General features: G+C 40.5%; 1 protein-coding gene across 8 annotated transcripts in view; it reads left to right on the plus strand.

Moving 5' to 3' along the window:
• The window catches only part of foxp2 (forkhead box P2), a 231119-nt gene extending 216378 nt beyond the window's left edge, over nucleotides 1-14741 (plus strand). For all 8 annotated transcript variants that reach the window (XM_067427242.1, XM_067427241.1, XM_067427246.1 and 5 more), the window contains 7 exons: nucleotides 2281-2491; nucleotides 2991-3067; nucleotides 3196-3297; nucleotides 5156-5277; nucleotides 5373-5442; nucleotides 6078-6289; nucleotides 11264-14741. In XM_067427242.1, coding sequence (XP_067283343.1) covers nucleotides 2281-2491; nucleotides 2991-3067; nucleotides 3196-3297; nucleotides 5156-5277; nucleotides 5373-5442; nucleotides 6078-6289; nucleotides 11264-11408 — 939 coding nt within the window. In that variant the 3' untranslated portion in view covers nucleotides 11409-14741. The remainder of the gene's footprint in view (nucleotides 1-2280; nucleotides 2492-2990; nucleotides 3068-3195; nucleotides 3298-5155; nucleotides 5278-5372; nucleotides 5443-6077; nucleotides 6290-11263) is intronic.
• The last annotated feature ends 690 nt before the right edge of the window (nucleotides 14742-15431 follow it).

Below are 15431 nucleotides of genomic sequence, written 5' to 3' on the forward strand. Positions count from 1 at the left end.
TATAATCCACGACCGCATTCGAATGAATAATATTAATGAAGTATTACATTACATAAACCGCACATGAAAGGACTGCTAATTGCATTTGATGATGAGCAATTAATGGCGAGTTCTTAAATAATCAGCGAGGCTCTGCGATTTTTTTAATTTTTTTCCCCGGCACATTCCTTTTTTGTCTTTTTGTGCAAGTGTTGTGCTCACACGAGCACTTGAGCGTTATCGCTTTCGCAGGTACAAAAGGGAACACGTGTATCCTCCCCACAAAAAAAGGGATGTTAGAGATAATATGGCGGTACTTTTACGCCCTCATACGCACAGGGGCTTCAGAGAACCATCCCACACGTTTGATAAATATTAATAGTGCGAATTTATTAGCACGACAAAATGAGCACCGACAAACCCTCAACAGCTATCAGTAGCCCAACACAAGCTGCGGGTACACTGTTATACGACCCCATTTAAACTCTGAATGGCACTTCATTAAATGTTACCTTTTGGCCATGCCATGGATGGCTGAAAATCAAAGTTACCAAGGCTGCTAGTCCTGAATAATGAGGGGCTTTTTTCCCAGCCCCTTCCCTTCCTCTCAGCCAACCTTGAATATATATTCAGATGAGCAGCAGTAGTAAAGGGCTGATCCCTGTGTCTCATTCACTCCTGCTCAGTTAAGCTTTAATAAATTCCATTTTGCAAACACCGGATTGTATGCCTGCAAACATGTTACGCTTGTTGCCGTAACCAGGTGAAGAGAAGGAAGGAAAATCTTGTCTTAACATTTTAAATATACATGCAGCACACTCTATCTGTTTCCCTGCTCGCTCACTCCCTCACTACTGATAGGACTTATTATGAAGTGCTTTTTAGCAGTGTTTGACAGTGTATCAAAACCTTTTTAGATGAGTACTGTGTAATTACAGGCTGATGTGGTGGTTTGGCTGCAATGAGAAAGATATTCAAAAGGACAATCCTTAAATCTGGTGCCGTGACCCGACCCCTGACGAATTATACTGTGATGTGTTTTACACATCAAAATGTGTTTTTACAAGCAGGGACAGTGATGAAAGTACAAATGGCTTTGTGTCTCATATTAGAAAGCTACATTTATTAGTATAGCGCATACAATTATTACTTAAAAAATAATAATATTTGTTTTCAACATCTGTGGTATATTTTAAAATTAAACCATATATTAGTTGTGTATTTATTTATTATTTAAATAAATATACAGTATTTATTTATTCACATTTTTTTAATAACAATGTGCAGAATATGAACAAGAGCATGTTTAGAAGTAAATGGGTCTGTTTCATTTTCATATTGACTTTAAGACACAAGTATTTGCTCAACATGCGATTTTGTGATGTCAAAAATAAAACCGTTTACCCTTTTGCTAAGACATCCCTCTGGTAGACAACACGTCTCTGTCATTAATTTCCTTTCAAGGTCTTAGTTCCAGTCGTTAGCCAGAATACAACATTCCCCTAGAGGAGTCATTGATTTTCTCACAAAATGGTATAGCGCGTGCCACTCTGTGTGTTGGCATTATCTCATTATCATTAAGTGGAGCTGTAATTGTCTATAGAGCAGCCACGCAGTCGCCTGAGAATAGCCAGCTTGACATTTCATTGTATTTATCAACACGTGCCACAAGCGATTGTTGATGTCCGACCGATTGTCGTTTTCAATTCCGACAGTTTCAGAATTCCACCTGCCAATTCGCAATTAAGGCAATTTGGTTTGAATATGTAATGATGGCATTACAATTTGAAGGAATTAACAGTCAGACTAAAGGTCAGGGTGGAATTTTCCACTCGGGTGAAGATGGGACACAAAAAAGTGAAGGAGGAATATCCGTATTGATTAAGTGTGTATCGATAAAAACCTGACACCGTGTTTGGGTGGTACGACAGGAAGAAAGCGAAACAGATCACTAGCGAGGTACCAGGTTATGGCAGAAAGCCAGGTGATCTCCTCACTTGTGTGTGTGCTTTGCATCTAGGGAGCTCTTATGGGATAGAGATGGGCCGGGATAACTCACAGCCTGATCATTAGATAATCTTTAACAGCGTGCTCTAATTAGAATTCTTATGATACAATTTCATCCTGTAATTAGTGCAGATTGGCTGCTTCCTCCTATGCTTATTAGGGGAAACACAGCTGTAGGAATGAGCCAGCACTCTTTTAAAACGTGCTCTCTCTCTCTCTCTCTCTCTCTCTCTCTCTCTCTCTCTCTCTCTCTCTCTCTCTCTCTCTCTCTCTCTCTCGCTCTCTCTTCTACAGCTGAATCTCGTTTCCAGCGTCACCATGTCAAAGAACCTCCCGTCCGTCTCGCCCCCCAACTTACCTCAGACGCCCACCACGCCCACCGCTCCAGTCACGCCCCTTTCCCAGATGCCCCAGGTGCCCAACGTTCTCAGTCCAGCCAACGTGCCCAGCATGGGCGCCATGCGCAGACGCCACACCGACAAATACTCCATGCCCTTGTCCTCAGGTTTGTAGATGCTTTTTTTTGTGCTTATTTGTTCCAGTGAGCTTTTTATGCAGATTAGGCTCAAGTCAAATCATCAATATTCAATGAATTTTAATTACAGGCAAATATAAAATAATGCAATATTCAAGAAGCCGATGCATATGAAAACATCTTTTTTGATGTTTATATTTACCGGTCTTGTGCAAGTGTTCGGAGCAGCGGGAAGGCATGAATTATTCAAACACATACAAAATATCGACGTGGGCTCTAATTTCACGAGCGTGTTAATGTTTAAGATTTCTCCAGAGAGAGATTAATTAAAAATGTATTTAGTTGGACATGTAAAATGCTGATTTGAGGTGGCCCCCCCACCTCCCAACTCGCCTCCCGTTTTAATTTGATAAAATCCTGAATGAATTCCTGGCGGAGGCGCATTTAGCAATTATCCCAGGTGGCGACACTGTGGTTTATTTTTTTATTTATCTGCTGCTTACTATTTCTTATTTATTTTTCTCCGCAGAGATCGCCCCAAACTACGAGTTTTACAAGAACGCCGACGTCAGGCCACCGTTTACTTATGCAACCCTCATCAGGCAGGTGAGTGGGAAATAAATTAGCTTTAGCTTGATTAGATTGTAATTAATTGCTGCTTGAATTAAGTCTGGGTGAGAGCACATTGACGCACTCCAGTCTCTAACGCACCGCTTAATGGCATCTCATCGCAGGCTATCTTGGAGTCAGGTGACATGCAGCTAACGCTCAACGAAATCTACAGCTGGTTCACACGCACCTTCGCCTACTTCAGACGCAACGCCGCCACCTGGAAGGTAACGTGAGGGACGAGGGACGATTAATGGCGATCGCGCCTCTTTTTAACCTGCCTCCTGAAAAGGGCGAATTCTCTCTTTATCTGGCTCTCGCCTGCTCTCTCTGTGACAAGTGAAAGAATAATTCAGCCTCTGATATCATTTTCTAATTTGGTGCAATTAATAGCCGAGTCTTGACGGGGAGGTGTGCGCTCTGACGCGCTAATTACTAACCAGCCACTCAATCATCAGCACCTTTTGTTAGACGTGGCGTATTACTGCTTTCTCAGTGTCTCCTTTTTATTTTTTCTCCTTCCCCACCCTGCATATTATTGGTTAATTACGTTGAAAGATGGCTGTTTGCCTTGTAGACGCACACCGCTACATCCCTTTTCTTGTTTTTGTTGATGTCGGCCGAGGCTTGGTACACACTATAACTCATGCGGCCAGACAAAAAGCCAAGGTGAACAAGACAAATGGAGAGAGAGGTTAAGACCCGCCCGGCTCTAAAGCGCTAATGCCGCTGTCATCCAGGAAACACACTTTATTTCCCAGGACAAAAGGCCTCGTTTGTATCTCTGTCCCAACAAATACATTGTCAGACGGGGATACAAAGAAAAGGAGGATACAATAAAAACCATCCTCTATTTTTAGACAGGGTAGCGGTGCGTGTCGATAAGAGACACGTCTGTTTTTTTTAAACTTAGACCCAGGTCCTCTCAAAGGTTTCTCCGGCTCTCATCAGCATGCGAAGCATTTCCCAGCACTAGATTTAGCAAAGTGAATTAATTTGGATTTGGCTTGCTAATGATGCTGGTGTATGATTACAGCTCCACAAGGGTGTGCAATAGCTCCCCGTACAGATGCATGCTGGGCCACGACTCATTTACTGCCGGAGCGGCTGCTCGGAGACGCTCGAATGAACGTTTTTAGGCATTTTATGGCCTTGTAGATGCATATGCATCCCTGTTTCCAGCTCTCTTCGCCTCTGTCCTTATCGACAAAATATTTTAATCTGGTCCCGACTGGAACAAAGAGGCAAAGCAGGGGCTTTCAGCATATTCGGGTCCCTCCTTCTACAATAGCGGAGCAGGAATTTCCATTTGGATCCTCCCTGCTCTTTTGTGAGGGCCCGGGCAGGGCCGGCTGGTGACGGGCTTGTCATTTGATTAACAGAGAGAATTTTTAAAAAGGAATGAAAGGTGATTTAATATCTGTGCTTGGTCTCATCAGCTCAGCTTGGGGATCGAGCTCTCAGCCCCGCCAGCTTATTAGTTATAACTATATAGCATGCATAATAAAACTGCTCATTTGCTCATTAATATTAAAATTATCATATTCAGAGCCATGGGCATTAAGATCAATCAAATCCTGGGATTTTCAGGTCAGATGCGAGATCTGCTTATGAGGTTTTTTTTTTTTTTTTACATTCCTCTCTCTCCCTTTTCTTAGAGCAAAAAACACCCGCCCCTCAAATAAAACATGAAAAAAATGTAATATGAGCAAAGGTTATTATTTGGATTCTTTGCTACATGTTTTAATTAGATTCTTTTATGGCGACAAGACTTGCTGTATTTCTTTTTTTACAACACCTTATGATTTTGAAAGAGTGTTTATGGCTCATTTTGAAAAACTGAGCAAATGTATTTTTGCGTTCTTAATTATTGTAGGATGATTTACTTCTGCTAAACCGCTAAAATAAAAATCCCTAAAAAAGGTGGCTGTGATATTATTGATTCATATTTTCCCCACCCTATGTAACCTTGGTTATGACAAAATAAAAAAAATAAAAAACAATGTGTATTCTTTAGAATAATATGCACTGATAAATCATACACAAAGACATTTATTGAAGTAAATATTTTTTATTTTTTTACAGAACGCAGTGCGACACAACCTCAGCCTGCACAAGTGTTTTGTCCGAGTGGAGAACGTGAAGGGTGCCGTGTGGACTGTGGACGAAATGGAATATCAAAAACGCAGATCTCAGAAGATTACAGGGTACACACACACACACACACACACAATACATTATACATGTCTTTCAGATGTTGTTACAGTCAGATTAATAGTTATTTTTCAACATTTGTGTTCAGGAGCCCGACGCTGGTCAAGAACTTGCCATCAAGTCTGGGTTATGGTGCGGCTCTGAACGCCAGCTTACAGGTAGTGTGTGTGTGCATGTATACGTGTATGTGTGAGGTTGGCACAGGCAGTGAGAGTCTAGAAGGACACCATGTGGTAGAGGCAGGTACCTTCTCCCCCAGCCCGGCCTCAGATTGATAGCAGCCTGTGCAAATGCGAGGGCATAATCATTAATATTTATCCAAACTGTCATAAATGATTTGGCTTCGCAGTGTCGGCCAGCGAGGTGCTCGTGGCAAAAACTTTAAAATTTAATTACTGTATATAACTTTAATGTGCAAGAGGCAAAAATGTCAGGAGTTTTTTTTTTTTCTTTGACTGTTTTGAGGTAAAGTTTTGGATGGTTTCATTATCATGTGAATGCTTGGGCTTTCTTTATTCACTGTTCATTTCAGGCCTGTCTTGTAAAGGTGAAGAGATTGTTTTTGCAACTTCGAAACTTTCCCGTTGTTTTTCTTCCTGCCACTTTGTGGCAGCTCTCATCTGTTTTATCATACAGAGAGACTGATTCTTCAGCAATAATTCGGAAGTAACTCGATAAGAAAGAGGAGATGATCTTGAACGAGCCGTGCGCTATGACATGCCGCCTGCTGAAAAGGCTTGAAAATGCCTGAGTGTAACTATTCCCTCTCCCTCTCTCTCTCTTTCTCTCATAGGCTGCGTTGGCGGAGACGTCTTTGCCGTTGCTGGGTAATCCAGGCTTGATGAATAGCGCGTCAGGTATGATGGGGGCGAGTCCTCCAGGAATGATGAGTGGCAGCCCGACCGGCCTATTACAGGGCACCACGCATGAAGATCTCAACGGCACACTAGATCACCTGGACACTAACGGACACAGCAGTCCCGGATACTCCCCACAGACCCAACTGTGAGTTCACACCTGCATTTAGACACATCTGAAGTGATTTTAAAAATATTCAGTGGGATGCGATTTTATCCTACAAGATTTGCTTGCTGATTTGATGGGCTAATATAGTGCTTGTTTTTTAAACCAGCAATTACATCAGCTGAAAAGAGAAATTATGTAAAATGAAACAAAAATGTATTGTGGAGAAGGCAATTTGAAAAAGAATATAGGGGGACAATTATGTGTTGTATTTATTTATTAAAAGACATTTATTTCATTTGTTCTTTTAAGCACTGATCTTGCAATGGCATTCATATTTGCAAGGTTCCTAAATTACATTTAAATTTTGTATGCTCAAAAAATCATCTAGACCTGAGGTTAAGTGTACATTTGGTTCTTGGATTACAGCTCTTACCTATAAATAGGTAAGAAGTGAAAGGCTGCCATAATTATAGATTCCCTTGTAATTACCCCACTGTCCACATCACAGAGGTTTAGATGTTATATTTTATGCAAGACCGTTCTTATTAATATTTAGAAGCTAACTATATCATTAATTACTTTAAAATCTTTGCCTTTCCATCTTTTTTAATGGCTCAGAGAGAGAGAAAGAGAGAGAGAGCACAGGCTGATGAAAGATTAATGCGGTGCCGTTCAGAGGAATGGTGATATAGAACATGTGCTCGCCCTAATCAGTGATGTCACTCATGCTGGATGGCTGTGTTTACCGAGCCAAAGATAGTTGCACAAGGACAGCGGGAAGTGTGTCGCACGCCGTCAGACTCACGCACACACACATTTGAGTTTCATGCGTTTTCAGTAGCTAATGCTAACCCAAAGACCCTATTAGCTAAAAAACACACCGCACCGCACGCTCCAGAAAAGTGTGTTAATAGGAGTGTTTGATTCAGAAGTGGGACAGTAGTGTGAAGTGGGCCAAATCTGTGATCCAGACAGAATCCCTGTGTATTCACTCCCTCAGGTTATTTAACTTTTAATAATGGACAGCTAAGTCTGGTGTTTTTAGACTCTCTCTCTCTCTCTCTCTCTCTCTCTCTCTCTCTCTCTCTCTCTCTCTCTCTCTCTCTCTCTCTCTCTCTCTCTCTCTCTCTCTCGCTCTCTCGCGCTCCGTCTGCCTAGCAGTCTTTCATATTTTCTCTCTCTTTCTGGCTGAAGCGTTAAGACATAAATGCTCAATAAAGGTGAAATCTCTCTTACATGACCTGTACATGCCCAAAATGGAAGAAGTATGTTTTGCGAGTGGCTTTTTCCAGGCTGCATTTAATAATGAAGAAGCTAAAGAGGACAACACATTCACATTTCATCTCCTGAGAAACAGAACAATTAGACTAACCTTTCTCTGAACATGTTGCATTAATGCCATCAGACCAGCATATACATATATATTTATTTTATTTCATTTTTTTAATTTTATTTATTTATTTATTTATTGTTGCCATGTCTCGTTTAGAGGAGAACAATTTAAGCTTGCTTTTATATAAGCAAATTGCAATATGATCATTTGATGGTAAAAAATTATTTTAATGCATTTTAATCCAGTCCAGGGCCTTTTTGCTCATTGTTTATCTGGTTCCACTCACTTCATGGAAGAAAAATAGGTTGCAAACTGTTCGTTTAGCCTAATTTTAAAGGGATGATGTGCAGTAATTTAAAAAAAAACACAATACGTGTTTTGTGTCACAATACATTTGAATATTGAAGTTGTGCAGTAATTATTCAGAATATAAATAAATTAAAATATTTCATCACTATTTGCTGTGACTGACCAATCAGAATCAAGCATTCCCGAGACCCATGTAATAAAACTTGGTTAAACCCACACATTCACACAAACACACTTGAAAATAGAGGTGTGTGCGGTAATAGTCATCTCTGATCATTTTGGTTGAGGAAGTGTCTTACTTAAACACTGTGCTAGTTTCTACACACACACAGACTGGCACAGACTCCGGCTCCAGTTCTTCTCATGCCAGCCTCTCATTAAACACTAAATGTCTCATCCTGACATCTTAATACAGTGGAGAAGGGACGGCGAAGACTAATCATTTCTCTCTTCCTCTCTCCTTCCTCCTCCGACCTCACAAGCATGCCGCTGATTTATAATTAATGCAAATGAAAGCTGTAAGCCATGCTTCTTCACATTAGGAGTAAAGGCCTGTGTCGAGCTTAATGGCCAGTGGAACGCCGGCCCGACCGGGATCATTTGTCTCGCCGTAATATCTTTAAGTATATCTGTTTGTTATTGTACGATAAATGTGGCTAGTGGAACATTAGGCGAGCGCTGACGGTCAACGGCGTCTTTTGTAGCCTCATCAAACATTATGACCAAGTTGATGTTTACTAATGTTATAGCTTCATTATAATGGCTATAAGAGCAGTACAATTACTTTTTATTTTAATCGCAAATTACAACAATTTGCATAAATGTACACAAGTTACACACAATAATGAAATTCGCTCAAAATTCTGGCAACGAATTACAACTATGAGAAAGCACTTTGTTTTTGTTATGATGTCAAAATAGATGTTAACATTATAGATTCATTGGTATGCCTGATAAATTATACAAACAAATGAAAATAAAATCACATGAATTTACTAATGAGAGCAATTGCATGATGGGATATTCCCATGCAAAAAGAGCCAAGTATATCAGTTTGTTATTGTACTGGCAAAATAGATCAATATTATGACTGAGATTACAGATAATTGCATAAAAGTACAATAAAGTTTGTAAAAATGACAGGAAAGAACTTTTGTAATAAATATAAAAGACATTGTTGACTATGACAAAATAGATGTTTACAAATGTTTTTTTATGGCTAATTTGGCAGGAGAAGGAATGGGAATTCCGAAAACAAATTCCATAAAATTTTAAAAAATTATATATAAAATTGTCAAATTAGTACAACGAAAAAGAACTATAGCAATGGCCGATGGTGCTGGTACAACGGAGAATCTACCCAAGATACCACTGTGTGACAACCAGACGCTATTGTGCTTGAATTAATTGCTTTAATAAAAGAGGGAGAAGTTTTTAATTCGCGTTCGCAGGTATTTCTTGAGGGTGTGAAATATATCACTGTGGTGGTCCGGCAGAGTCGCCCCATTTCTCTCCAGCGCACGTAGCCGAGTACAGGAGACAGAAACATCCTGCCACTTCCACATCTGAATATTAATCTATTTTGCTATAAATATTAAAGTAATCTGTACCTTTTAAAATTCTTTTCATATTCAAAGTTCCCCATGCCATTGATGAGCGCGACCCAGGAGAGAGCAGCCAGACACGGCCTAATACAGAGACTAGTTGATAAGGATTCCTATTTCTCTGTCTCTCTCTATCACTCTCTCTCTCTCTCTCTCTCTCTCTCTCTCTCTCTCTCTCTCTCTCTCTCTCTCTCTCTCTCTCTCTCTCTCTCTCTCTCTCTCTCTCTCTCTCTCTCCAGTCCAGCGGGATTTCCTGATGCATCCGACGTGTCAGAAATAATTAGGTTTTGTCAGATTTATCATGGTAGCACAAACCTCTCTCCCTGCCAAGGGCCCGAGATCATGTTAAGCCTTGTTTGTGTATGACAGAGTTATTATTCTTGTTAGTAACCTCACTTCCGCCCTCTCTTCGGCATCTCGCTGCTCCTCGCCAAACCGTGTTTTTCTTTTTTTTTTCTCCTCCCTACATTTATTGACAGTCGGTAAAGATATTCATCCATTTGGAGTTAAAAACATGGATCATGGTGTCCGAGGCAACTGGCAGTCTGAAGTTGATTAATGGTAGAGTCTAGCTGCAGGTTGTCTCCTCACTTGAGAAGTGCCACCACGGCCCCTGCATATTAACGAAGGCCTGCACTTTCTATTAACAAGATAAAAAAAAAAAAAAGCTCCACTCTATCCCACCCACCCACCCAACAACACCCCCCAACCCCCTTTGCTCCAGGGGCGAGAGGATGAGAAATTCTCCATTATTTATAATGGGGCTGCAGCTACTTCTTTTTTCCCTTTTAAATAGCAGGTGCCATCAGTAAACTTCTCAGCGGCGAGCATATTTTACTGTCAACGGTTTCCCGTTTCCACACGCGCTTCATTAATCGGGGTTTAATTGCTGTTAACGCTTTTTTTTGCAACTTTGAAAACATGAACATCTTGAGTTAAGGGTGTCTCCAGTGCCATGTTGAATGCGTGCCAGCGACGTGTATCTTTTTTGCGTGGGTGTTGAGTTATGGTTTTTACATTTCATTACAGTTTTGTAATTAGATCTTAGAGTTGCATTTCTATTGACGACGCTTACAGGTACTTATTTTGACAGTTTCCTGGAATACATGATTGTGATTGGTCAGTCACTGCATTTTGAAGCACCAATTTTCTATGTAGATGTGCTAGTTGTCTCTTCTCATATAACAAAATCATTTGAACTCTAATCATATGTGCATGTATTTATATAGTAAGCAAAAAATGGAATTATGTGCAGTTCACAATCGCATAATAAATCCCTAATAAAATGGTTATATAAGATTATGATTATCATTATTATATGCACTACTGTTTTGAGATCTGTAAGAATAACTTTATTTAAGAAAAGACATTAAATTGATCAAAAGACTCTAAAGACTTTCATAATGTTACAAAAAAAATATATATATATCATCTATTCGTCAAAAAGTACTTATAAATGTGTCAGGGTTTCCTCAGAAAATATTAAAGCTCAATTTTTTAAGACTGAACATTGGTCTGGGGAGTCTGCTCTGTATTTTCTACTGCTCAAGAGGCGTGATCAACGGGCATAGTTCAAATGACTCTGCACAGAATTGGATAGTCCTTCAACCAATCAGACCAACGATCCATCGCTTCTCTGTCCCAAATTGTGTTAACCCTGCAAATATCGCAGCAGGTGGATAAGCCAGTTTGTGGTTGGTTGTGAAAAATGAAATGAATATTTGACAGGAACTTCCTCTAAATGTTGATCATCTGTCGTTTACGCAGGCCTCCAATTCACGTCAAGGAGGAGCCACTGAACATGGACGACGAGGACTGTCCGATGTCATTGGTGACCACAGCCAATCACAGTCCCGAGCTGGATGACGACCGGGAGCTTGAGGAGGGCAACCTATCGGAGGATCTGGAATGACTATTTTGCCCCACCCCTCCGCTGTGGCTCTGCCCCTTTCAGGCCCCGCCCTTCAACTAATCCACAACCACCGCAAAAGCAAAAAGACTGGACGCAGCAGGCGGGAGTATTTATTTAGCATGCATCTGGAGACTGGCCCGAAGAAAATCTATAGCGCAGATCTTTAGGGACCACAGATGGACAGACATGAGACGTCTGCTTTTTAAAAACAAACATGAAAGGAAGAACAAAAGGACAAGACTTCATTCGAAATCAGCTTGGCCACCTCACTCAACGAACACGAGGCTCACGGACCGAAGTGACACGGGAGCGAGTCCGTTCTGTAGAAAGTCAACGGCCACATATACTGCCAAAAAAAGAAGTTTTAAGTTTGTGAATATCCAAGCCACAGTAGTCGTCGGTGTTAGATGCAATTGCTGGTTCAATTCAAGTTGTTGCTCTGTTATTTTTTGCACATGAGTAGTATCAAAAAATTAGTGTCACTGCCTGTATGTCGACAAAATGTAAAAAAAAAAAAAAAAAAAAAAAAAGGAAAAACAGCTGTTTTTTTGTTGTTGTTATTTTATTTTTTTTCATCGTTGTCATTTTGTTCCTCCTGTCCATTTCGAGTCACGTTTGCGGCACCACCAACTGTAAATGGCATTTCTTAAAGTCACAACCTTGGTATCAAGACTGTTGCAGCCGTCCAAAAACAAGTACACTAAAAAGTAGGTCTCGAGTCTCACTAGCTCTGTTTCTGCTGAAAACGTGAAATGTGATTCAGTGTGCGAGCACCGCGCCGAGAGGAAAAACACGAAAGAAAAAATGCGTTTCTGCATATTCTTCTAGTCTCTTTACCTCCTTGTTCGAAAGCTTTGTCTACCTGCAAAGAGTCACAGGCAACAGCTAGAAACCAAAGCCAACACTATCAACGGCCAATAGCTTAGACAGAAGCCACCAGACTCTTTGGTCAGTCTTCTGTGACTTTAACTAGTACAAAGAGAAGCTTTTTTCCACTAACTACCTTCGAATAACCTCTGGGATTGTCTCCTTTAGCCCTGTACAAAGATAAAGATGTAATTTGATCGACAGACGGAGCTCTCGCTCTGGCCTCGTGATGTCGAGTGAAACGGGAAGACCTCGATTCAGCAACCGCCGTGAGGTCCGGGTAGAGCAAGAGAGCAGCTATAAATGGATCATGACCAAAAGAACCATTTGCGGAAGCGCAGAAATTTTTTTATTTACTTTTTATTCCTTTTTTATTACTATTATTATTATTATTATTTGCGTAAGCCATCTTGTCATCGTTTTTACTAGTGAAATGTACTGTTCATTGTGACTGTCCAGCGTGTCATGTCTTATACCCGTCAATTTCTTCAGAGCCGAAACCGAAAAATATAATAACCAAACTTTAAGATATCTAGTGAAGCCAAAAAAGTCATGATTTCAAGTCGATATGAAATGATGTGGCTTGGTTATATTGTAAAAGCAAATAACAGAGCCATGACAGGAAGAGGACGTTTGCTTTGCTCCATTGATTCAGACTCATTGTATAATTCATGGCTATATAGACTCAGCTGGTGTTGGATTATGGAAAGGTTTGTGGTTAGACCATGTATGGTGTATAAGTAGCAACCAGTTATTTGAGGCGAAACAAGAAGTGATCGCTCGCTCGCTTTTATTGCAGCGTTGCTGATGTCATCGAGGAAAAGCGGTTGTTGCTTTAAAATTTTTATTTTTCAGTCAAACCAAAGTTATACAGATTTCTGCCTCAGCAGATGGAGATGAAAATAACGCAAAGCCTGTTTCCTTTTCTTCTTTCACTTTCTTTGATTGTTCTCTAAAGCAGAAAGCCCATTTGAAACGGATAACTGCTTTGTGTTGTAACCGATAATGTCAAAGTTTGTATCTGTCTGTGTGAAACATACTGTGCAGTTGTTCCCGTTTCATGCCAAACCGAGGGGTTGGCTGCTAGCTTAGCATACACACTCTCTCACACACACACACACACACACACACACTAATAAGACAGCAGAGCTGGATCCAGGAACAAAGCGTATCCCTTATCCTTTGCTGGAGTCAGCAAATTGACTTGAAGATGACATTCATAATAATTTTATGGCACCAAATATAAGGACACAACGTCTTTGAATAAGAAGATACAAAAAGGGTTCTCCCACTTATCCAAAAAAGGCTTCTACCTCTTCACAACGCGAAAAAATGGCAGATTGCACCAGTCGTTAGAACGCCACCGACACAATTCACGCAGGACATCGCCAAAAGCACCAGTTTACATTCCCAAAGGCAGATGCGGAAGATTTGCATTGAACTAGTTTGTCCTCAGACATTTGTAGAATGAATATGTAAAAATACCTGTAAGGGGATATTGTGTTATTAAAAAATGCATGTCTAAATTCATTTGGTGGACTGGAAATAAGAATTAATTAACACATAATAAAACGTCAGGATGATGATGTTGATGGACTAAAGTGTGCATACCTCAGCTATACTGTTTCCGGAGGAGATGATGATGATGATGATGATGATGATGATGATGATGATGGACAAAAGAAACTCTCAGCCACAGAATGCATATTACCTGTAGAGTTTGCATGGGTTTTGTAAAAACATTTTAAAAAAATGTCTAAAATAGTTGCTTGCACATAATACCAGAAGAACCTCCAGATCGGCAATCTCCTCCAATAGATTTTAGGATTGTCTGGGTTTTTTTCTGGGATGATTTTGTCTGTATTTTGATAATTGTGCATATTATGTAAAAAGATACAAAAAAATGTTGGTGGACCCCATGAATTTACCAGACATTTTTTTCTAAGCTAAAAAGATCAGTGTTTTTTTTTTTTTTCTTCCTGAATTTCATGAATTTTTACTGTTCTCTCATTGCTTGCTAAGAATAGCAAACCTGCTTTTCCTGCATCTGCGTTGCGTAGCTGTAAGGCTTTTCCTAATGTGTGTATTTATTGCTTGTACCTCTGTGCATACGTTCTGAAGCATTACGTCTGGCAGTTGAGTCATGTATTCTCCTTTCTAATAACTATCATTCTCCGGGAATATGATCCCCTATGTATACAGTAAATTGGGACTGTAGCAAAAAAAAACAAAAAAAAAACATGTTTATGTAATTGGTGAATACCTTTTGGTTGTTTTTGCCTTTTGGTTTGGTTTCGTTTCCTTCGAACCGAGACTCCTTTTTGATACTTTTCATTACCGTGTACTGTGTCCATATGTTACGGATTTCTGCAAGAGTAGAGGTCACGATTGAGAACTGTAACGGCCGTTATTATTTTCTGTATTCATGGCTTTTCACTGCTGAATAAAATAAAGGACCAAAACTAGGATTTGAAAAGCAACTGTCTACCTCCAACATCAGGGAGTTCTTACTTTTTTTTTTGTACACATATATCTTTTATTCTACAAAGACGCAGCCTGTGGAAACGGGGCTGCATTATGCTTTTATGCAACGTGGAGGAATTTGTCGCAAGGACTCAAAAACAGCTCTGAATAGAGAGGCGGGGAAAAACAATAAAAATTTAATGGCAGACTTACAAGGCTTTGTTCCGGCTCCCGGCACCTCGAGTGTTGTTTGGATGAGGCGAGAGGCGCCGCCCGTGCAGCCAGAGGTGTGCGTAATGGACTCGGCCCGTGTTCTCCGTCCTCGGCTTTGATCTGAGGAGAGCGTGGCCCGGCACGGCTTTCTTGAAAAGGCTATTTGGGATGCACTCGGGCCTGTGTGGGGGAAACGGCACATCTTCCATGTATTTTTGCTGCTTTCTTTCGATCTGAGGCCCCCAGCTGAGTTCCCGCGTGTGTTGTGTGTTTACGCGAAGCTTCGGTTTATTTGCAAGAAATAATGCATAGCGCTGGGCGTTCAGCGACGCGTACATGTAGTCGAGTCACTGAGATCCTTTGTTGACTTTACTGTGCTTTATAACCAAACAAAAGCTAAAATAGTGTTTTGAAAACAGTCACGCCCCAAACTCACGCTATTGGTTGAGCCAATCTTGCTGTTTCGGGACAATACATTAC

The sequence above is a fragment of the Pseudorasbora parva genome, chromosome 20 (assembly GCF_024679245.1).
Source record: "Pseudorasbora parva isolate DD20220531a chromosome 20, ASM2467924v1, whole genome shotgun sequence".
NCBI lineage: Eukaryota > Metazoa > Chordata > Actinopteri > Cypriniformes > Gobionidae > Pseudorasbora > Pseudorasbora parva.